The 25340-nt window shown below is 35.2% G+C and overlaps 1 protein-coding gene and 1 long non-coding RNA gene across 2 annotated transcripts; one reads left to right on the top strand and one right to left on the bottom strand.

Moving 5' to 3' along the window:
• Positions 1-9790: 9790 nt before the first annotated feature.
• LOC113317198 lies at positions 9791-12329 on the bottom strand. Its single transcript, XR_003343327.1, has 5 exons — positions 12227-12329; positions 11997-12077; positions 11681-11765; positions 11460-11507; positions 9791-10727 (listed from the first exon to the last, which is right to left on the bottom strand). It is a non-coding gene; the product is annotated as an uncharacterized LOC113317198 (long non-coding RNA).
• Positions 12330-22292: 9963 nt separating this feature from the next.
• On the top strand, positions 22293-23456 carry LOC113316946 (B3 domain-containing transcription factor VRN1-like). The gene is made up of 2 exons (XM_026565108.1): positions 22293-22799; positions 22939-23456. Exons 1-2 carry the CDS (start codon positions 22404-22406, stop codon positions 23203-23205), a joined length of 663 nt encoding a protein of 220 aa, XP_026420893.1. The 5' UTR covers positions 22293-22403; the 3' UTR covers positions 23206-23456.
• Positions 23457-25340: the final 1884 nt, after the last annotated feature.

The raw sequence follows: 25340 nt of genomic DNA, 5'->3' as shown, positions 1-25340 counted from the left end.
AACGACTTGAAGACTTCATTGGGATTGTGAAGCCAGACCAAACTATTATCTTTGTAGTTGTGTGATATGATCTTGCTGTTTATATCGTGTGGAGTGTTATTGAAATAATTAGCTCGAGATTTTATATCTCTGATAGGCAAGATAGAAGAGTAATCACAAACAAACTGCGTCTCATCGTTTGTGATTCCACAATAAATTTTTTCGCTAGTCGATTAAGTTTATTGTGAGGTGATTGATAATACTAGGCTGTTCTTCGGGAATATAAGTTCGGTTTATCAATTGGTTCCTGTTCACCATAATTTATCAATAGACGGAACAAAAACTCTTGGGTATTTCTGTGAGAGATGGATTTATTCAATCATATAAACTTTTCTTTGTGAGACACATTTGTCTATCAAGTCTTCGACTTTGGGTCTTAGCAACTTTTAGTTGTGGGTGAGATCACCTAAGGGAATCAAGTGCGTATTATCCTGCTGGGATCAGAGACGTAAGGAGCGCAACTATACCTTAGATCAGTGTGCGATTGATTAGGGTTTAACTACAGTCCAGTCCGAAGTTAATTGGTAGTAGGCTAGTGTGGTGTTCAATCTGGACTAGGTCCTGGGGTTTTTTTCATTTGCGGTTTCCTCGTTAACAAAATTCTGGTATCTGTGTTATTTCTTTTCCGCATTATATTTTGTTATATAATTGAAATATCACAGGTTGTGCGTTAATATCAATCAATTAGAATATCCAACCTTTGGTTGTTTATTTACATTGATTGACACTTGAACATTGGGATTTCGTACCGTTCAAGTAATTTCTTATATATTCAATCACGCTCGCAGATTTTTATTTGCTGATTGCGGATTGAATTAAGAGTTCGAGATATTAAACTCTTTGATATACTTTAATCTAGATTGAGTCTGAATGTCTAGTTGATTCTCTAGAAAGTGTATTGGAGTAAGTCCTCTCAGATTGCCAAAAGAATTGTTGGGTGCGGTTGGTAGACCCCCGCATTTGAAATTGGTATCAGAGAAGGCAAACACATTAAAGACCTCATAAATCTGTGTTTCTAGCGATCTAAGGATGAACGACATAGTCTCTGATAAACGCATCGCCAAAAATAAAAGTTCAATTTCCTTAAAGTCCATTAAAAATAAAGATATGTCAATCTCGAATATAGAAGAACCTTGTGTTCAAAGGAAACATACAAACATTGATAAGTGTTTTACTGACTACCATACCGAAGAGTCTATATCTGAAGTTGAAAGGAATGCATACCAATAGAGTGATGTGATTTTAGAACTCATTAGAATCCAGGATGATAATGTCAACCGGTTGAAACACAAAGTCAATGCTCTAGTTGGTATGGTAAGTGAGCGCGACTCTTGTTCAAAGATCCTTCAAGAAGTAAATCTAAAAAAGGATGCTTTGAAAATTGAACATCTCTTAAGTAAACTCTCAATTCAAGGGTGTTCAAAAGAGTCCCAACTGCTTCTGGTTTAACTGTAAGAAAATCAGGTTCAGCAGCAAAACTAAAAAAACCGTATGTTGAAAAAGATGTGCCTGTATCTTCCGCTAATCAAGGAAAGTCCACATCACACGGAATGAAGAATTCTCCCAATGGTGTTAAGACTGTTTTATCTAATCACTCAAGTGATCATAAAGTATGTCTCTTTTGTGATTCAAAGGGGCCGAGTAAACAAAAGAGGAATTCTAGGTTGAATGCAATTCTATTATTCGTCTTCAACACACCTTATATTTAATTCTCAATGGTGTAACTGACATTCGTATGTCTAAACCAATCGGTTTTAGTACTTACCATGTGTACCCCACCAGGAAAGTCAGTTCAATGTATTCCTCGAATGTCAAACACATAACAGTCTTCCTAAACCATTTAGACGAAGAAGATCAAATGGATATTCTTCAATTAGGAAGCGAGATGATGTTGTTGATGATGTGAAAAAGGTCACATAAGAAGGAAGCAAAATTGGAGGAATGGACTTAAAAACGATAATTGGAGGATATAAAGAAATTATCAATAGGCTGTCAATTCCCTCTGGCCTAAATTCTTCAGGCAAGAATCAAAACTATGTGTCATATTTTGATGATAGTAAGTTTTATGATAATTTTTCACATCATAATGGTTTTCCTCCAAAGATCGGGAAAAAAAGGCTTAACCATAAGCAACAATCATTTAATGAGCTCAAGGCTCATACTTGTGCTAATTGATCACAAGGTTGAAAACTCACTCTCAATAAAATATTGACCGAGTGAGATGTATTCAGGTATGCTTATGGTAAATAGTTTGTTTCTTGATTCTCTATGATGATTTCTTATCGTTCTTAGCTGGATTATCATTGACAAACAAGTCTTGCATAAGTATTTGTTTGGCTCAATAAGTGTTAGGTTCTAAAAATTTATTCTTAAGATTTCTTTTGTGTAAAAATTGCTACACTTTTAGGGTCTGAATTTTTCTCACATGGGAATATAAGATTTATTGAGCCTTTGTCTGTGAATCGTTTCACGTAGCAAACATCTTTGTGAATAAACGACTTTCTTGGTTGTTTTATCACTTCTCGGGTCCTTTTTGGTAAACGGGCAAGTTTGTGTACATGTGTGTACTTCCTTTCACATTGGCCCTGACCAAACTTGAAAACCCTAATTTATGGTTTTTGCAAAACCAATAAATATCAAACCTTCTGTAGAGTACGCATACTCTCGTTGTGCTTTTTTTAAGGATGGGGTCCACTTCAAGTTCTTGGAATTTACCAGCCGATTCAATTGATAATTCGGTCTATTTGGAGTTTGTTTTGAATAAGAAAAGAACCCTTGTTAAAACAGACGAACTCGAATCTTGTGCCTCATGTTATTATGGTTTTTCTCATCAAGATCGAGAGAAAGCTGAGATGGTCTCTGCTGAAGTGGTTCACGGTTTTCTCACTGATCTTGGAAGACCCAACTTAATCTCGAGAACTCTGTAAAAGATCTTAATCTGTTACGAACTGAATTGCAAAAGAATGATACTGATCTTGTTCTCATGAAGTCACAGGTTAAGGATCTTTTTAATGAGGATATCTTCTCCGAATATGCAGTTGATACGATTAGTCACAAGTTTGAAGGTATTGGTACCAGTGAAGCTTCCGTATCGGAACTCTAATTATCACTTGTGATTACTCTTAGAGTTTTTTTTTGGTTTGATTTTGTCTAGTAAATCTTCTTTGCTTTTTATAAGAATAACTAGCGTTTGGAATAGCCATTATTGTGAGTACACATAGCTATGTCCAACGATTTTCATCTTCATTGTTTTTAGATTTATTTATTTAAATTCTAAAGTACTTTTTGAAAATTGTTATGGGATATGTTGTTTACGTCCGCGAACTTGTGATTGTCCCATACTTGTTCAAAAGTTATCTCTATTATGTCGATATGAATGTATTGATGGAAGATAGAATGAACTTTTGACATTATAAAAGTTAAAGCCTTTTATGTCATGTTTTTGATAAAAATAAAGGATAAAACTTTTGTTTACAAGGATTAAATCTATTACATGTCATTGTGCAAATAGTGATGAAAGATAAAATGAATCCTTGTTTATTCCGCAGTATTTGGTTGATCTCCGATCCACAATCTTTGTGCATATATTGTGTTGTTCCATAAGGTTTCGTATTGTGAGCACAATCGATTGAGTTGATTATTCTCTTATGATTAACTTAGTTGTTACTCCGTGAGGATCCCTATGTCGAACATGTTCAACTAAATTAATCATTCTCTTTTGGTTATTTTAGTTGTTGCTCCGTAAGTTCGCTTATGTCGAGTATGAACAATTAAATTGATCACTTTTTGTGATTAATTTGGTTGTGTATTCCAATTGAATTAATCATGGGTTCTCTTGTGATTAATTTGGTTGTTATTTTTCGATTGAACTAACTATGGGTTCTCTTGTGGTTATTTCAATTGAATTTTGTGGATACAAATTCATGTTTTCATGTGATATTTTTTCCAAAATAAATCCTTCTTTTCTTGTGAAAGTAAGGTCGCCTTTGTTGTTCCTTCGGGGATGACATTTTATGGGGAAGAGCTCATTTTGAACTTGTGCATAATTGCCAAATCTTTGTGGGGAGTGCAGCTGTGGAATTTTTAGGAATTATCTTGTATCTTCATTAACTCCTTGATGAATGCATTTAGCTTCGGATTTATGATTGCATCTAAATTTGTTGGTATGTTAATACACCTTTTGGTCATGATGTATCTCCGTGGAAATTTCATTAGGACCCCACTAATTTTTGTACCTTTGCCAATTTGGTTGACAAAAAGGGGGATAATTAATGTGTAGTTCACACTACAAATACATATGGTTTACGGATCATTATGTAAGGGAGAGTGGTTTTCATGTTGAGATATGTATTGACTAAGGGGGAGCGATGGTGATGACAATAACACTATGACACTGTATAACAGTGATTGAGAGCATTTGTTTTCTCATTGTTATAGCTACGGATCTTCAATAGCTGTGATGCTGAACTTACAACCTATAGGATCATGGAGTACTTGGAAATGACGAAGATTTTGAGTCGTGTTGTAGATGCCAAGGATATCAAGCATGTGGATAAGAAGATTATTTTTTTATCTTTTTTGTAATCCATATGTATTGATAGTTTTTCCACTAAAATTGACAAAGGGGGAGATTCTTAGAGCATTGCTCGGTCAAACTCGCATGCGTTTCTATCTCAAGCATGTTTGTCAATGTTAGTGATGAAAACTATAAGTCTTGATTTCTATACTATTTGTAAATGTCTCGGACTAGGATATAGATAGTGTAGTTGAGGTTAAATCTATCGAGGTTCATCTCTTGAATACGAAGAACTACTAAGGGGAGCTTGTGGAACTTCTTTAACAAAAGGTATGTGGAGACTTGAACTTATCTATCACTTGAAAAGTCTATTTATACTATCTCCTATATTGAGACATAAGTCGTGTTACGATATAGTTTTCTCTATACACATTTGAGATTTCGATCTGAGTATATCTCGTTTATATATTTCTCGAAATATGTGTTGGTAAGCTTTCGCTTCGACAAAGTTCATCTTACATCATGAGAAAATTGCAGAGTAACATCTTACATGGTTTGTGTGATACAATCATTTGGTGTAAGACTTGGAAGGTTTCAATAATGATTATTTCAATATCTTGAAATTTGCTTTGATGTTAATAGTGTCAAAAACGGCAATAGAAGAATGTTTCAATGAACGAAATAAAGAGTTGATTACGTAACCATCTTTCGATATAAGCATATATAGTGTGTTCGCACATTAATGTAAAAGTCCATAAACCGGGAGCCAAGAGTATGCATATGTGTGTATACGGAATTGGTGAAGGAGACAGATTAAGTGAAGTTCTAAAACCGATAATTTCTGCTGAGTTTGATTTTGGAAAAACTCTTAACTAGTCACCTTGAGTATGCGTAACCATACGCATACTGGAGGAAGTTTTTGAACCGAAAATTTATATTGAGTTTGGAAACTTTACAAACTCAAATCTGGTTGCTTTAGTATGCATACCCGTACGCATACTTAAGTTGGTTACTTTGTGAAATCGGTCAAGTCCATGAACTTAAACTTTTAAATCATAAGGAATGCAATCTTTGCAAACCGTGGCTATAATGTTCATGATTGATTCAAGTGAATCAAACCGATTTGATTCAATTGTGTTTTCTAAACAATTGAACAACTCTTTAACTAGTTTCGTTTGAGTCATTTGAACTAGTTATGGTTGAGATGAATAAGGTTGATATGAGAGTAATCATATGGCTAACCACGGTTAACTATTTGTGAACCAACATGGTGTACACGTTTAGGTACGGCTACATAAACCTAAATGAGGGTACATTTCATTTGTGTGTAACAAGCCAAGTTCGATCTAACGGTTGAAAGATATTAGCTTGGTTGAATCAGGTTTTTCATCTAACGGTGAATATTGAACGCTTTGTTACCAATGTAACTTGGATTGGAAACCCTGATTTGAAAATTATATAAAGGAGAACTCTAACAATTGTGAAAACTAATCCCCACACCTCCTGTGTGTTACTAGTTGCATAACTAGAGTCGATTCTCCTTTAACCTAAGGTTTCTTCTCGAGACCTTGTAGGTTAACGACTTGAAGACTTCATTGGGATTGTGAAGTCAGACCAAACTATTATCTTTGTAGTTGCGTGATCTGATCTTGTTGTTTCTATTGTGTTGAGTGCAATTGAAATAATTATCTTGAGATTTTATATCTCTGATAGGAAAGATAGAAAAGTAATCACAAACAAACTGCGTCTCATCGTTTGTGATTCCACAATAACTTGTTTCGCTAGTCGATTAAGTTTATTGTGAGGTGATTGATAATACTAGATTGTTCTTCGGGAATATAAGTATGGTTTATCAATTGGTTCCTGTTCACCTTGATTTATCAAAAGATGGAACAAAAACTCTTGGGTATTTCTGTGGGAGACAGATTTATTCAATCCTATAGAATTTTCTGTGTGAGACAGATTTGTCTATCAAGTCTTTGACTTTGAGTCGTATCAACTCTTAGTTGTGGGTGAGATCAGCTAAGGGAATCAAGTGCGTAGTACCCTGCTGGGATTAGAGACGTAAGGAGCGCAACTGTACCTTTAATCAGTGTGAGATTGGTTAGGGTTCAACTACAGTCCAGTCCGAAGTTAATTGATAGTAGGCTAGTGTCCGTAGGGGCTTAATACAGTGTGGTGTTCAATCTGGACTAGGTCCCGGAGTTTTTCTGCATTTGCGGTTTCCTCGTTAAAAAAATTCTGGTGTCTGTGTTATTTCTTTTCCGCATTATATTTTGTTATATAATTGAAATATCATAGGTTGTGCGTTAAGATCAATCAATTAGAATATCCAACCTTTGGTTGTTTATTTACATTGATTGACACTTGAACATTGGTCTTTGGTACCGTTCAAGTAATTCCTCTTATATTCAATGACGCTCGCAGATTTCTATTTGCTGATTGCGGATTGAATTAAGCGTTAGAGATATTAAACTCTTTGATATACTTTAATCTAGATTGAGTCTGGCTATCTAGTTAATTATCTAGAAAGTGTGTTGGAGTAAGTCCTCTCAGATTTCCAATCGAATTGTTGGGTGTGGTTGTTAAACCTCCGCATTTTCAACATGCCCACCTTAGCATCATTTACGGACCATCATCTCAAAACAATCAAGCTTTATTCCTTTGATTGGTATAGTCCTTTCGAATACATTCCTCTGATTTTCTTTTACACTACCGGTCCAGCCGGTGTAAATATCGGCAATACCTCCAATTTCTGAAAATATCATTTTCCAACACATTAACATGTTTTTACCCGATAGCAAGTCGAATAAAAGATAATATTACTTGGGTTGAATGTAACTGCGAAGTTGTTGAATACAGTGAAACGAGAATTAGATTTTGGAAGCCGGATTGGGTAACAACTGATGCAGTTGAAGACTTTGAATACAATGAAACGAGATTTAGATTTTGGAAGCCGGATTGGATAACAACTGATGCAGTTGAAGACTTTGACGTGTTTGATAAGAATAATATTTATTTGATGGACACCAGAACTAGGAAGGGAGTTGAAGCTTGGATTAAATTAAAACAAGATAAAATGGATATGTTTTTGAATAACCAAGAATCACTTGAATTGACACAGTTTTTGATCGAGTTTATTGGTAAAATTATTATTTGTCAAATGAGGTAAAAAAAAAAGAATTAATTTGATTTACTATTCATTTATATTCAATACTAGGATATGACCCGTGCCGTAACGATCCGGGTTTTTATTTGTTGTCAATAACATCGCTGAATTTTCTTCTTTTACATAGATGACATCTACATTTTTTTTTGTTTTTGACATATGGTGCCTGCTGGTAGTTTATGTCTTAGCCATTTAATAAAAATTGTAATAAATTTGTAACTTATAACGATGTATGTAAAAGTTACATATTGTTTTTAGCTGCAGAAGCCGTTACTTCAAAATGTTAACAATATATGTAAAAGTTGCAAGCCGAAGAAAAGTCCAAGGAGAACACTGAAATCTAGAGGTTACGACACATATCCTGGCCCGTTATCGTTATTTTTTAATTTAATCTTATCAACATTTGTTGTTCGGAATATATTTAGTGTTTCTCCTAAATCAACATTTGTTATTCGGAATACATTCAATGTTTTTCCTAAAATATGTCATACTCCCTCCGTTTCAGAAATAATGGTACTTTCACCTTTTTAATATAGCATATTTTTAGGCAAAACTAAAATTTGAAAGTACCATTTTCCCTAAAATATTTTGAGTTTTGTTGTGTTTGGATCGTAAATTTTGATATATTTGGATTATCTTCAAAAATAATTTTTGATGAGGAAGGGCTAATGGAATTGTCAAAAAAAGCAAATATAATGGCTGCTTGTAAAAATCCGGGTTATCCTTCTTTGTACTCGTTATTTGATTTTTCTTTTCAATGTGTTTAACCTTTTTTATTCAAAAAGGATTAAAAATGCTTCAGGTTTAAAATATAGTATATCGCCCGTTGCACTCGAAAATAGCCCAAAACTTCTTTTGGTTTTTTTTTTTTATTCAAACTTCTTTCGGTCTACTCTGCGCAATTTAGGTGGAAACCTCGCCTACCCAAGTTCTAAATAAATTGGAAACTCAATATTTTCATTTTCGAATAAAAAAGAGAATCTAATGGTTTTTATTTGTCCTAACTTATTGCAGAGAATAATAAAATCCTCCTAGGATCATCTACAAACTGCTTCTCATGGCATAGTTTCTTAGTCATGCAAAAGCTTTCGCCATGATTCCGGGATTTCTCCGCGCAGATCAAACTTCATTAACTTCCGTCAAACTCCATTAACTTACCTGTGTTTTAGGGACGGACGGACATGCCGTGGGACTAACCAAGGCTATAACCTGTCCCTGATTTTGGATCACTAAAATTTAGTTATCGACAATTTGTGAGCTTCTTTCCATAAACTACTATTTCTTTCTCTTATCACATTTTGCGTACTAATTTTTTTCAAAGATGTTTGACAGAAGTTGGAGAAAACCGAAAGAAAAACACCCAGAAAATTTTACTCTCAACATGACAGGACCCAAAGCTTAGCCTCAACTAATCCATGTGGTGCGGGGTCCATCCAATGTGAGAGAAACTTTTATCATGCGTTTTTTTTTGCATTTTTTGTTGGTGTCTGTTAAGAATTGTTGATTCATTTTTTTGTCTACCATCCTCGCTATTTATCTAGTTATTCTATAGATAAGTCGCAGCTACCCTCTAACTATGTGACTCTTTCCCAACAAAAAAAAAAAAAAAACGCCCATGTGTATGGTACAAATATATCCGGGAAAAAATCGTAAGAAAAAGTAAGTAAACCATTTGTCTTGCAGTAGCACAGCGATGAATCATACAAAAACCACCATCAGATGAAAATGAGAGATATGACATACTAAGAATGCTGAGGATGAGCCTACAAAAGAATGTAACATCCTTGTTATCAACCATAGAACCAACACCTGAAGCATATGACCCCATAATGGAATAGATGAAAATTTAGGGGTCTAACCCAACAGCAACCACGTAGTATTATCCAAACAAAAGTTTAAGAAAAAATGAAGCAAGAAGTCTCTTCATCTTCTTCTCTAAGTAACCAACCCCATTACATCTATCCCTTCTTTTATTCGTCTTCAGAAATAAACATGAATCTGAAAATGTAACTGTAACCGGTATGGCTGATTGACTCTCAAATGGATCTATCTCTGCGAACGACGACTAACAACAATTCTAAATGCATTTAAAAATAAGATTACAAATTTAGACCTCAAAAATGTTCAAGTGATGATCCGTTTTAACATGCCTATATCTTTCTAAGCTTAACTTTACAACTTCACAAAAGCATTGAATCCTACAATGTTATAACACAACTCAACAAAGCTCTTATTTGGGAATAAAGAAATCAAATACATACTTACGCAGAAGGGTATTTTAAAGTATACAATTTCAAAAAATTTAAGCATAATTTGATCAATATCGCTAGCAAGCATAAACTAACAAAAGTATTTTGCGTCACCCCTTTATTTTGTCGAGCAGTAACTCTTTTAGGACTCAGTCCCAGAGAAATGAGAGATAGCCAGAGACTGAGAGAGCGAAGAAAAAATTGCAACAGATACGTAGCAGCTGCAAAATCACCAGCGACACTATTGAAATACACGGCAAGATTAGACAAAGAGATTTACCATATCCTTCATTGTGTTTCGAGTTGGTTTTTCTTCCGTAACAATGGACACCCATTAAAAAATATGTACCTGTAACTGGTACACAGAGGTTAATTGTTAACTGCATATAGGGTTGCAAATGTCACTGAGTTGTAATATTAGTTGAGAATTCTTAATTTCTGTTGTGCATCATGACTTCTAGTGTGATAGAACCGTGCCTGGTTGCAATTCAGTGAACATCAGACTGTCTTAATTGTTGTTGTTGGATCCGAAAAAGTGGATAGGTATTTTAAAATGAGGCTGGTGTGTGTGACAAAGAGAGCAGTCATCCCATATGTAGCCTAACATATTATAGTAGGAATACCAAGAATCTGAATGAAACACTTATTTATATGAATTGTTCAGTCGCTGCAAAGACCCCTTGGTTCATCTGAAGGAAACATATATTTATACGAAATGTTCACTGCAAAGACCCCTTGGAGTTGGTTCTGCAAACTGCTCAGATAAAGATAAGGCTCAGTAAAAATTTCATGTAGATGAAAAGAATTCTTGTCAAAATTTACCAATCCGTTTAACTATACTATTATGTCATAGGATAAAAAGTTATGCTAATGGTATTTGGTCCTCTTTAAATAGAATGCTTTCGAAGGGTTTACTTAGGAAGAAGTGAGGAAGTTTACATGTTGTTCATGTTCTTGGTTATCGAAGTTTACATGGTGTTCATAGTATGATCCCTTTGGTAAAATTGTATAAGATTTTTGGTATCTATATATAAGGTGATTGTGATATCTATATATAAGGTGATTGCGATTTCTCAGGAATGATGTTTAAGTCTGAATCCTCATGACATGAATCAACACTACAGGTGGAGTTTCACCCTGGTCCTCATCCATTTTGTGGTAAGAGAAAGGGAAATGGATTTTTTCAAAATCAAGTTTCTGCTCAACATGTAATGTAATGATTTTTCTTATGTAGCTTGCAACCATTCTATCCTCTCATGGATGCTGCTACAGTCCAACCTAAAATCCAAAGTGAAGTGTGCTTTAGTTGTAAAATGGCTCAAACCTACTAACGTCGAAAAAGACTGCATTTCTAAGATAATATACAATAAATGATAACGAAAACAAATATCTCAGAATGTGTGATCAAGAAAGATGTGAAGTTCACAAATACTCCATCAATGTGGCTTACTTCCTAACCTAATACATCACCAAAATAAATTTATACCTGATGGATGTTGGTTTGTTTCCAAATATGTCGAGCATCAACACAAATCTGTAAAAACAAAACCATAATCAGATCATATTTTAAGGTAAAACACACACACACAAAAGAAAAGAAAAAAAGAAAAAAAATGTGCAACATATGGGAAGCACAAAATAAACTACGCACATATTTTTTTGGGGGGTTTATGAAGGTAATTTGTTTTCCATATTTGTTAGACTTACTTTGCCATGGATGGTTAGATGAATGAAGAGCGACTTACAACGACGAAAAAACTTTCAGTTCCTCCATTGTGGCTGAGAGAATTAGCTATAGAAAGGAAGGTAAAGAATCAGAAATCACTATAGAAAGGAAGGTAAAGAATCAGAAATCACAATTAGCTATAGAAAGGAAGGTAATAGAGTAGTCACAACACATGATGAAATATGCAAGAGACGGACACTGCAATATCACGAAGAAGGATGATTCCTGTATTCTCATGCCTAGGTTGAATCTCATCCGAATACTAAATAAAAGAAATTAAACAGTAAAAATACTTACTCCCCCATTAGAAAGAGCAGCTTCCATAAGCCCAAATAATGGACTACAAAGAAACCCTAACAATTTCAAAAACTGACTCTCCTGAAATTTATAAGACAAAAATTATCCATTAATGCATAAATTTTTTTCAAATTAAATCCATATTCAGAATAAAAATTGTAGCAATCAAATCAAAGTGACATAAGAAACCTAATTTCAGATACCCAAATGAGAAAGAGAGAAAGTCATACCTGGTTTTAGGATTGAGATTGTCTGTGTTTGGTTTTATAATTTAGATTCATATTTGAAGGAACAACACTGAGTTCCTTCGAGGCGTTTTTTCATTGATTCCCGTTGAAAGACACTGATATGCGCCTCAAAGACGTTTTAAATTACTCACATACGTCGGATGGGGGCGTTGGAGGTGGGTTAATTCTCAGCCGAGATTTATCTTTAGCACCGAGAGGAAGTTTGGAAGGAATATGAACCGTCGATCAGTTAAAAATAACCATCCAGAACCATTAGATGGTGCCAAAACCATTTGCTTTTGTAAGATAGATTTTATCAAATTGGATGATGTTAGAAACATAAAGCATGAAACTAATTTACATGCCTATAGAGCCTCAACATGTACATCAGTACATGGTCATGAAAATAACGCACCAACAGAATTCCTCCGTGTGATATGTGTCTAATATTTATTTGATTCCTATTTGGGTTGGGATGACCTTCTCTTTAATATCTACCGATCTAAATTTCAATGCTTTGTAATGCCGTTAACGCTAGAGGTCTTGAGATGTTGGCGAAAAATGAATATATACTAGCTATTCTAAGACTCTTTTCTCAAAATTCAATTATCCTTGAGATTAGAAAGAGATGCACACATGGTTACCAACATCTTTTATTTTGATCTTTATAATTAGAATAAAAGGACTGAAATGTGGGATATATTAGACGCACTGGTGTAACCAAATGTCTTTCGGGCCACAATATTTTTAATGGGACATGCATTGGTTAACTCAGGTGCATTTTTCTGGAGCATCTAATATATTTATGCAAATAGGGTAATTTTCTCTTTCATGAGTTCAATTCTACTAAATTTGTTATAGAGAAGGCATTTGTTTACATGATGGAAACCCCGACATGTGTATAAAGTCATAAGAAGAAACCAATTTCAGTAGGGACTTTGTTGTTCCAAATTGTTTTATATGGGAATCGTCTGTGTTCAGCACCATGTTGCAAGTCTGAATACAAGGAGTTAATTAGTTGAAAAAGTACCTGTAGAATTAAGAGTCCACCTTCTTGTATCTTCTGAATTGCTAGGCACAGGAGGATCTGACTCAATCAAATCAAACAGAGTAATGAATTGTTCAGCCTCGCCATCAGAAAGTTTGTCGGTTCACAATCCCACCACAAGTCATATGTTTCATAGACCAAGTTTGTAAATCTAACAACTTCATTTTATATACATAAGCATGCGCATCAATTTTGTCGATCTAAAAAAAATTGATCAGAGGCCATTGTAGGAGTTAAATATCGCACACGTTAATAATTACGCGAAGTAAATACAACCTAAGCAAAGGGATTCGCACACAGCAAAGTTGAGATGACGCACCAGATGATGTCAGCAAAGTCACGGGTAAAGTGTGAAGAATTATGCGAAGAAGTATGCTATGCTAAGGTGAGCGATTGTATATGAGCTAATGTGTCGCATAGTGATCCCGAAAATAATGGGTTTCTTAGCTGTCATCCACTATGTAAAATCCTATATAAAGGAGAGAGGTCATTAATTCTGGGAGGATTCTAAGATAAGTCTTGATCAAGAAATAGGGAGAGAGAGAGAAAGTGAATCTAGGTTTCAAGTAAAATTGTTGTAATACTTGAATCTATCTTGTAAACATTCCCAATATTCAATTAATCAAATAAGAATTCATAATGATCACTTAGTATTTGGATTAGTTTAAGTGGATGATAATTCCTGATAGTATATCATAGATTTTAAGGAAAAAAGTGAGATCTAAAAATTTAGAAATGGTAAGAATCGAGTCTGTTGTTGAACAAAGAATGACAACTAGAAGAAGTAACATAATTGTTGAACGAAGACAAATTACAAATATTGAGCAACAAGAGGAAAGAACGGAAGAACATCAAAGAACAAAAATTCCAATTGGATCTCATCGAGTACAAGGACAGAAATTCCATACTCCGATGACGAATTCCACAGAGGAAGGATAGAGAATTGGGAACGAAGAACCAGTTACAGCGAGTGAAGGAAATATGACGATTGCAGAGCTTAGGTAAAGATTACTAATTGAATGAAAGAGAGAAGAAGAAGAGCGTGCGAATCTAATCCGTCAAAATGATGATTTACGAGAAGAGAATCTTAGAATACAAGAACAAAGGTCAAGGAGTGATACACGTTCAAGGTCAAGATCAAGTAGAAGTTCCTCAAGACAAAGTCAATCTAATCGAAGAAATGATAGGCGAAAGCAGCATTTGGAAGTCATTGAAGAAAACTAGCAAGAAAATGAAAATTTGGAAGATCAAAGGGAAAGGAGACGTATAGTTGACTTAGAAACTAATCGGTATGAACATCCACGGGAACTTCTTCGTCGCGCACATATTAATTTTGAAAGGGAAGAAGAAGATCCAAGGAAAGGAAAAATGATATTACATGGCAGAGAAATATTAAGAGACGAATATGAGCGCGAAGGAGAGACTGCACGTACAAGAGATAGACAAAAAAGAAGGGAAGAATTAGAAGAGAGAGAATTACAAAACGGATTGCGTCATATTGATAATCGAGCAAGGGGACGCGAGCGTCATCGCATAGACGATATAGATCAAGGTCGAATTACTCCAGAAGAAAGAGAAATATCAATACATCGATATGATCGCACATGGAACGAAGAAAGACATGATAGAGTACAAATTGAAGCAAATACTGAAAGGCGTAGGAGAAGAAGAGAAGAAGCTGAACAACAGGAAATACAAGAAGCAATACGCCAAAACAATCATGAGAATAGATTGAGACAAGCAAGATTAAAAAGACCCATGCGAGAAGATTTGGATCAATCATTCAGCAAAGAAATTCTTAAGGAGATGGCAGAATTAAGAGAAATGATGACTGCAAAAAAAATGATGGAAGAAGACAACTAGAGGAAGCAGTGGAGGAAGCTGGAAAAACTCCATTTACAAAGGAAATTCAGAGAGCACTGACACCATCTAAGTGCAGTTTACCGGCATTTACAAGTATATTTGATGGAAGTGCATGTGCGATATAACATGTGAAAGCTTATGCAAGATCTTTATTGCAGTGGGAAAATTATTATGCAGTGATGTGCAAATATTTTGCTGCAAGCCTAGCAGGTGAAGCTTTGAAATGGTTTGAAGGACTACCTGTAGAATCCATTGGTTCATTTCATCATTTAAAAAATGTCTTTTTGTGTCAGTACATAAGTAATAATCTACCAAGACCAGGGATTGAGACTGCATTCAGACTTCACAGAAGAACAAATGAGAGTTTGCGTCATCTAACGACACGTTGGAGAACCATGTGTAATGAAATGGGAAGACGGGTGGATGAGCGACATCTTATTCTTGCATTCATTAATGCTCTCTTTGCAACAGATCTATTATATACCCAAATCTTCAGAACAAAGGATACAATAACAATGTCGGAGATGCGCGAATTTCAAGAAGAATACATAACACTTGAGGAAAAGCAAAGAGACATGGAATCTTACCCAGTTGCAATATCTGATATGAAAGGTGGAAATACAAGTTTAATTCCGAGGATGACAAATGTTGTTGCGAGTACATCGCAGGGAACTCAAGGATGGAATAATGCAGAGACGGAACAAAAGTTAGTGGCTATGGGCAGTGCAGATAAGGCATAGTTTGATAAAGAGTACAGAGACAAGAAATTTCAAAATTATGGAGGTGCGGATACAGTTCAAACAGGAAGCTATGTAGGACAACAAACACATTATAACAGGAAAACTGGAAGAATAATATGGGAACAGATAAATTTTCCAAAGTTGAACACTACAGTGGATAAAGTATGGGAAGCCGCTCTCCTAATGGATGATATTCCAGAACCACATAATGTAGGCGAAGAGCCACCACCAGGGAGGAGGAGTAAAGAATTTTGTGTCTATCATAGATTCCATGGTCACACAACAAGCAACTGTAGAAATGTGAGGAAGATTATATTGCGGCAAGGAAAGTTGGACCATTTTTTACTAAAACAGCCAACGAATTTACCACCACCACCACCTCCACCTCAAAGAAATACATATGCAAAGGAGAAGTACATGAATACATTTGTTATTGAAGTGGGTGCGAAGGAAAATAATTTATATTGTAACTCGATCATACACTCGTTCAAAAACATATAATATTTTCATGATAATGTCTTAAGTCGAGTATATGCGAGAGATGCTAAAGGAAGGGAAATTTTCAATCTGGCAAAAATATCACCTTTGAACGAATGGCAAAGGAAGAAAATCTCGTTCAGTGCAGATGAAATACCAGAAGGAAGAGCATCACATGAGTGTACACTGGTGGTGAGATTGGGAATTAATCCTAAGCTATTGGAAGAAGATGAAGCAGAAAATGAGAAAAATACTTGGGCGATAAATAAGATACTTATAGATACTGGAAGTTCTGTAGATATTTTGTTTTACCATACATATAAAACAATGGGAGGGAGAGATGATGAGTTAATTCCTTCAACATACAAAATTTATGGCTTTAATGGTTCTGCGAACAAACCAAAGGGGGAAGTGACCATGCGACTTCTTCTACAAAATTTACCAACAAATATCACATTCTCTGTAGTGGATGTCGAGTCGTCCTATAATGCTCTCATTGGAAGACCATGTCTGCATGGAATATTAGCTGTTGCATCAACATTTCATCAATGCAACAAGTTTCCTATACTTAAGGGTGATGGCATTATAAGAGGAGATACAATTGAAAGTAAAAATTTCCAAGAAATTGATGTTGACAAATGATAAGCAAGAGAATTCAAGCGAAGAAGTTGGAGAGGCAAGTATGTGAAGTGCTGGAATAGATTCTTTTGCAAATAAAAAAAAATGTTAATCAAAGTTAGCAACACAGGTTCTATGGAAAGAAAAAGCGTGGAGGAAAAACACCAAAAATTGGAGGGTACAATGACTTTCGCACAAAGCCAACTCAATGGTGATGCGAATGAATATTCTGGAAAACATGTGCGAACTTAAGAAGATTCAAAAAGTACAGAAGACAAATGAATAGAATGAATAGCGTACCTGATTTTCTTCGAGAAAGATGATTCGATAGAAGCATTTATGTAATACAGTTGTACGAATTAAAAGATTGGAATGAGAAATTTTAATTTCATATGGTAAATCCATAATAAGAAAAAAAAAAGAGAAATCTTTATAATAAGACCTTTATAATAGGCTACAGAAAATGATATTTGTTATCAGATTGGCTAGGAATCCAAATGTGGCGTGCACCCTAGTTCGCTTATATGCAAGATGCAATATAGTAAGACCTATCGCACGTCATAGTTGGAGAAACCTAGAAGGCATGACTCAAGGGAAGGCTACACCTACCCCGGAACTTGAGTTGTGGAGATTTGGGGTGATAATAAAACGATAATGCCCATCTGGGAGAGATACCTTAAATTTTCAGTCTAAGATAGTAATCTTAGATTGAGAGCCTAAGGTGAGAAAGGCTCTCTCAAGGAGTGCAGAAACTAGATAGGGCGCCGAGGTACACGGTTGAGTCAAGAGTTCCCCGGACGTCTGGAGCGTACCTTGCCACTCTTGACAAGTCTTGACTACGATGCACTCGGTCCGAAGATACCCCACTTAGGGTGCGGTCTTGCTACCATAAACCCGATAGGTAGTGTATGCGATATTACGAAATAAACTGGTTGTTAAGAACTGGATGGGAAGAGCCATAATATTAACACGATAGAGGTAAGCTTCCTTGAAGAGGAAACCAAGAGGAAGATAAGGACGACACCCTCCATTAGGGAGCTGAATTGTGTCAAAATTCGTAAATGTCACAAGACTTTTAACTCATACGAGTATTAAGACTTGTGATATTTACGCAAATTAACCTGAAGAGGAAATAATACGAGAAAATGATAAGACGAGATCAATGGGTCAATACACTATGGTGTAAAGACTGCCTGCGATTTCGTCGCACATAAACAAAGGCAAAGTAAGACCTTTACATAGGAAGGCAAAAATAAGACCTCATAGATAATATAAGAAAAGAAGTTTTTGATAAAGGATTGCAATCATATTTGGTCTATCAAGATATTCCAAATAACAAGAGGCAAGAATGGGAATGCAAAGGAAGTGTTATTTGCCCCATTTTGATAGTCTTGTATGCATATAAAAAGGTCATAAATATGAAGCGAAGAAAAGAAAAATAATGTTAAAAAGATGAAAGATGAATTTACAAGAATTTACAACAAAGAATTACAACAAGAAGAAACAATCAATTTTAATTTCTCTCATTTCGCCCAGTCTCATAATCACTAGTTTCTTCTTCAGAATCTTCTTCTCCATCAGTAACTTGGATATCAGGAATGGGTACATTTTCAGGAATCACTGGAAAGTTGTATTTCGACAAAGGAATACCATTCTCTAGAAAAATTCTTTTAACAGCAGCCTCACGAGAGCGATTAGCGTCGTTACTGTTGTTTTGAACTAAGTTGAACCAATTCTCTTTCAATTACTGATACTTGGAATTACGAGCGAATGATTCTTCCTCTTTAGTAGCCAAGCAAGTTTTTAGCTCTGCAACTTTCTTTTGATACGCCTTATCTTTCTCTGCGAAGCATCAACAAAAGAGTTAGAATAACAGACAATTATTCTTAAAGAATATGAATGCAGATCAAAGAACAACAAATGACCTTCATAATTGGAAATAATGTCTGCGACCAATGTAGAATGATCAGTGTGAAGACTAACATTTACACCTAGATTATTTCTAGCATCGTTCAGAACTCTAGCATCCCAATTAAAATCAGCTTCACTTTCTATAAGGAGTTGAGATCGAATTAAGTTTCTTTCCTCAATAAGAGTGTCCCTCTCACGAAAAGCTGAATCACGTTCTATTTTAACTTCAATAATAAATTCTTGAAATTGTTCTAGTGCCTTCTCACCTCTAAGAGCAATTTCATCTTTCTCAATAATAAGTTTGTTCTTCTTCGCCTCCAATACTTGAATTGCTTCTCTCTCCTCATAAAAACGTCGTTTAAACTGGCAGCAGATAATGCATTTTTATGGCGTTCTCTAAGGGTAGTATATTCTAATCTTAATCCTTCCAAGCTAAGGTTTTCAAATCCTCGAGTAGGATAATTATTTAAAGAGGAATTAAGGTGTTCTAAAAGAATTTCAGCATCGGGAAGATTAGCCTCTTCATCTGAAAGGTCATACAGGTCTGCGAAGATAATTAAGTAAGAAGTGCGAACGATAGCATAAAAGAAAAGGAGTGAGAAAATATAAGTTACATACCAATGAGTTCCTTGTTTCTTTCTCGAGTTTGGAGAACCAATTGAGAATTAGTTAAATTCTCATTTCTAAGTTTTGTATTCTCGCCTGTAAGATTCGCATTTGCATCCGACAGAATAGATTTCTCATGTTTTAGTTTGGCATTCACATCTTGCAACCTGGGAAATTTTCTTTCATTGTATAAAGAAATTGCATAAGATATGTGGGCACTCTGTGAAAATAAAAGTATTATAAGTAAAAGAAGAAATAATAAGGAAAAGATAAAAGGCAAAGGTGGCAAAATATTACCAAACCATTCATCGCAAATTGAAAATCTGGGTTTATCGCAGAGACAGCTCCACGAAGGGATCGATCCCCCCAATCAGAAGCAGTACAGATCCTTGAGACCATCTTGAAGGCACGATCCGTTTCATCATTCCTAAGAGTATCTAAAGAATCTCCAGAAAAAAGATCAGACAACTTCTTCCGATACGAATCTATCGATACCTCTTCTTCAAAAATAAAAGTATCTCCATTTGAAGATTTTGAACTTGAAGAAGAATCATATCTCGCACGCTTCCTAGAGACATCATCTTTTAACGAAGTTTTCTTGGATACAGATTTTGACGTGGGTTTCTTAGGAGTGCTCTTGCCTTTGCCTAAAGTTTTGTAATTCAAAGGATTCACCTACGCGAATAATCACGATAAGAAACAGAGGAAACAATATTTTTAAAAATAGAAAGTGTGTTTCTTACTTCCTTATTCTGCGAAGTTGATACCTTGCACGGAATACTAACCTTTTTGGCATCCTGTGAAAGAGAAGAAATAAGATATAAGAAGGAAAGTTATGAGAATTTACAAATTGGATTAAGAGGATCACATACCGCTACTTTCTTTTCCTCATTTGCGAGTAATTTAAATTCCCATGGTTGGTAAAGAGGGAAATCTTCGGGCAAAGGATTGTCAGAACCATCCGCAGCTTTACCAGATACAAAGGACCCTTCTAAGATGACAGGGAAATTAATCCAACTAGAATCATTGGATCTGCGAGCATCACGATTAGAGTTTGAATTCCAATCAACATCTCGCATAATTTTCTCATCTTCAGCGATACCATCTACTCTCCTTATGCGAACAACCCATTTAGTCACGTTACTTTTCATAACAGCGACGTAATAGTTCTTAAAGAAATTATCGAGAGTATACTCAGCAAGATCTATAATTTTATCACGATGATCCTCTTTTCGCACTTCACCAGGGTAAGAATTTCCAACACCAGCTGCGCGACGAGTATACTCTAATGGTATCCTAATAGCATCATCACTCAACTGAAATATTCCTCGTGCGAATCTTTCATCAGCAAGAATTCTATAGAAGAGAGGAATCTCAGGGTTACATAAAGGAATTGGTAGAAATTGAAGTTGACCTAACGCAACGATGATTTTTCGATTATTCCATTGGTCAGATTTGATTAGATCAAGATTAAGTTTGGATGCGAAATTATATGAAGGAGAATGAAAGAAATAAAAGGAGTAAGGTAGAAGAGAATATATAGGAAAGAGCGACCCATTTGTGAAGATTTATTCTCTTTAATGCGAAGAAATGAACGGATAAAAACATACGGTTAAAAAGGACGTGTCCAAAGATGAGTGCTTAAAAGGACACGCGTACATAGAGAACTTGAAATAGGGAAAATTGTCGGCAAAGTAAAATGAAAAAAGACAAGCATGTGCGATTTGCAAGAGGGGAATTTCTCATGTCGCTCACTCTGATGAATAAGCAATATGAGAAGAGGCCATTGTAGGAGTTAAATATCGCACACGTTAATAATTACGCGAAGTAAATACAACCTAAGCGAAGGGAGTCGCACACAGCAAAGTTGAGATGACGCACCAGATGATGTCAACAAAGTCACGAGTAAAGTGCGAAGAAGTATGCGAAGAAGTATGCTATGCGAAGGTGAGCGATTGTATATGAGGGAATGTGTTGCATAGTGATCCCGAAAATAATGGGTTTCTTAGCTGTCATCCACTATGTAAAATCCTATATAAAGAAGAGAGGTCATTATTTCTGGGAGGATTCTAAGGTAAGTCTTGATCAAGAAATAGGGAGAAAGAGAGAAAGTGAATCTAGGTTTCAAGTAAAATTGTTGTAATACTTGAATCTATCTTGTAAACATTCCCAATATTCAATTAATCAAATAAGAATTCATAATGATCACTTAGTAATTGGATTAGTTTAAGTGGAATGTAGTTGTAAGAAAACTTACAACTACAGCCATCAATTGAAAATACTTCATGTTCATGTGATTGATTATGACAGTTTTGAACATAATCGCACCAGTTTCAAATTAATACGTAAATTAAGCCAACAAACATCGAATTAGTGGTTGTTTACCACTTTTGATTGAACCCCTTGGGCAAAGATATATTTGATTCTGTAATTATTAGTTAGAGTAGAAGGTAAAATTTCCTAGCCGGTCATGTGGCCTTCTTTACTGAGCTCGTCAATGGATAGAAAGAGATTAGCTGGAATAAATGCACAGAGTTTGAGTTCAACTACTCAATTTCAGACTTTGAGTTCCATCACTATAATGCACAGAGTGATCATAAATTATTGGAAAAAAGGACGTTGAGATACTCACACAGCTTGTTGAGCAAAGACTAACAATAAATTTTTACTGGTCGAAATTATTTAATGAGGTTATGGGAGTCTGACATACGTTGGTTTTAGTTCCTAGTCATTATCTGTTCATTTAAGGTAGTAGGTTCTTGTCACTCTTTTATATCCCTTTAGAAAAATAAAAACCTACCACCAGGAACCAGCAAACCCTTTCAGTTTTCAAGTAATCAAAAACTTTCACAAAATTCCTAAACCTTCTTAATTCGCTGTTTTTTCATAAATTAGTTCCATTCTCTCTCGAAGAAGTATGAATAGTGAATCTGGGGTTTTTATTTCTAGAATACCTAAGAATGTGGTTTCAAGACGACCAAAACCACCTCTTAGGAGAAGCCCAAGAGTACCTGAAGATAAACCAAAAGCACAAGCACCCTCTGAAATCATCATAAGTAGTGAAGAAGAAGTAAAAGATGATGAAGAAGATAAATCATGGTTGTGTTCGTCATCTGAGGAAGAAGAAGTCACAGATCTTAAGAAGAACGAGAAGAAATGTAAGAAGATTAATTATCCAAAGAAGACTAAAGATGAGGATATAGCAATGAGAAGGAGACGACAAAGAGCAGTTGAGATGGGTGATGGGTTCCAGTCAGAAAATCCATTTTTCGCAATTGTTTTGCAACCATCTTACATCACTCACAAATACTTGGTAAGTTGATCATCTGCTTTCAACATCTAGTATTGTTCAAGCATGTTGATTCTTTAAGCATCAACATGTTCTTTAAATTGAACAATCAATAAGTTAAGACTCTTAGTAATGTAGTGGTTTACTTGTGATTTGGTGGCAGCCAATACCAGCTTCCTTTGATCAGACTCACTTGTTTAGCCTTGGAAAGAGAATTAAAGCTCAAACTGAGGAAAAAGAAGGATATTGGCTACTGAGTTTCCCAAAGAATAACAAAGGAAGGTTAACTGTTGGAGTTGGACCATTTCTGAAAGATAATGATTTGGTAGTAGGAGATGTAATAATCATGGAGCTTATGGAGGAGATGACATCCATATACCTTGATGCTAAAGTTCATATTGTTCGTCCTGCTAAATTACTATGCTATTAAGAATACTTAAGCTACCTTTAATTTCTATGAATTAAAGATTTAAGTTGTTATAAGCATGCATAATTATATTCTTTCCTAGCTATTTGTTGTTTTAGTTACTTGAAGAATGTACTGTTTAACATGTTTTAACAACAGGAAACTTGTTTACCAGAAGTATTATTAGTATGTTAATGTGCTGTTTAACATGTTGTAAGTTCATATTTCACTCAAGGATGACATGTACAAATCGAAAATTAATTAGTGAATTATGACCTTATACATTATTTTATCCTTTTATGTTTTAAGAGATTGGTTGGAGAAATTTGTTGGATTGAGGAGACCTGTTAAATAAATCGGGTTCAAGCATTTAAGTAACACTAAGGAAGGAACAATTAAGGATTTAGACTGACATATCAAACTTGCATCAAGTTGTAATATAGAGCATGAAACAATCATGCATAATTGTATGTAGAGGCCTTACCATGTGCGTGAAATTAATGAAACAACATTGTTTCCTTTTGGTTTGTGTCTATTGACATGGTCCATCTTTGGGATAACCTTGTTGGTTGAGTTGCAGTTAATAACGATCAATCTTACTTTCAATGCTTCATGCAGTTAATAACGACCAATCTTACTTTCAATGCTTTATAGTACTGTGCATAGAAGATGGATTAAGATGCGTAAATTGAACAGATTATAGCGTTTCTACAAATGATATCTGAAAATTCACTTACAGTGGAGACTAGAAAGAGATCCAAGTGAATTCAGACAAGCAACATCAATTTTGGTTTGATGAGATACACTTATGCCAGAAGAAACTGTGATCTCATTCTCTTAATTTCGTCTTCATAATTTGAAGGAAAAGACATTTGACACCAGGACTACTCAGGATTGGTGAACCCGTATTGGTGGAGGCTGGATTACAGATCTGGGACCAGGACTATAACAGTGCTTCTGACGAGCACCTCACCCTAGGTGACCACCTTGGCCTGCATTCATTCTCGGTTGGACAACCATTATTTTTTCATTTTTTTCTCATTGTGGATAACCAGGTCAAGATGGTCACATCGGGAAGGCTAACACAATTTGGAACGTTAGCACTGTTCTAATTAGTTGCATAACATGGAGTTGGACTTGGACTTGGATTTACTCTAATTCAAAGGATAGTCAAGACTGTCAAGTTGTTATCCATGGAGAATCTCCGTTCACATGACATTCTCAGATACTGCAAATGAGTCTATCATCCGGTGCAAATTAGTATTCAAAGCACAGTGAAATTTAGACATCTACGTTCTGAGAATTAAGAAAAGAGTTTGTACTTTTCACGTAACGCCCCGCCCATAAAGCAGTTAACTTTTATATACTAAAGTTCTAACAAGAAAAGAAACAGAGAGTCTACATTGCACATAACAAGCCTAATAAAACAACGTGCTCTATTATCGCCTATCACATAAAACAAATTACTTCTAGAGCTATCTAGTAGGTATGTTCTGATAAGACAGAGAGCTCTACACTTCAAATTAGATAAGCCCCAACTGATCAAACAAGCATCAATGGTGAAAGGTGAAATTAGACGAATAAACAGGTTAAGGAAGGAAGAAAATGCGACAAGAGATCGAGATGAAGAATTCATTGGGACCAGATAGAGGACAACACCGAGAAGAACATCAATAAATTTCCCTTCATTAACATCGATCTTACGTACTTACAAACACAGGTATAGGTCTCTATTACACTACAATCGTACAAACAACTACCCCAGCTACCTAATACCATCCAAACATACCCTACAAGCATATTACCAAACATTCACATGAAATTAATGCATTTAACGTTATTTCGTTGTGATTTATGTCTATTTATACGGTCTTACCTTTTCTGTTAATAAAAGAGTTTTGAGATTACAGTGAAAATTGAATAGACGGTAGTTTTTTTCTCAATTGAGATTAGTAAGACAACCAAGCGTAGTAATTTCCATTGAAACATATGGTTCTTCCCCGAGGAATGAAATTCTTATTTTCGTCTTACTACTACATGAGGACAACAAAAGTTATAGTATGTTTTAAAAATTTAAGTCAATTAGATTGGTTTTATTTTGTGGTGGTTGGAAGTTGTAAATGTGTGCACATATTTCATCATCAAACACGTTTACATAG

This window comes from Papaver somniferum, chromosome 10 (assembly GCF_003573695.1).
Source record: "Papaver somniferum cultivar HN1 chromosome 10, ASM357369v1, whole genome shotgun sequence".
Taxonomy (NCBI): Eukaryota; Viridiplantae; Streptophyta; class Magnoliopsida; order Ranunculales; family Papaveraceae; genus Papaver; species Papaver somniferum.
This window is presented reverse-complemented; position numbering and strand designations above follow the sequence as displayed.

Bases quoted from the DNA above. Each gene is read 5' to 3' on its own strand.
- LOC113316946 (XM_026565108.1), top strand. From the start codon at position 22,404: ATGAATAGTGAATCTGGGGTTTTTATTTCTAGAATACCTAAGAATGTG. The intron at 22,800-22,938 runs GTAAGTTGATCA...ATTTGGTGGCAG, and splicing joins ACATCACTCACAAATACTTG to CCAATACCAGCTTCCTTTGA.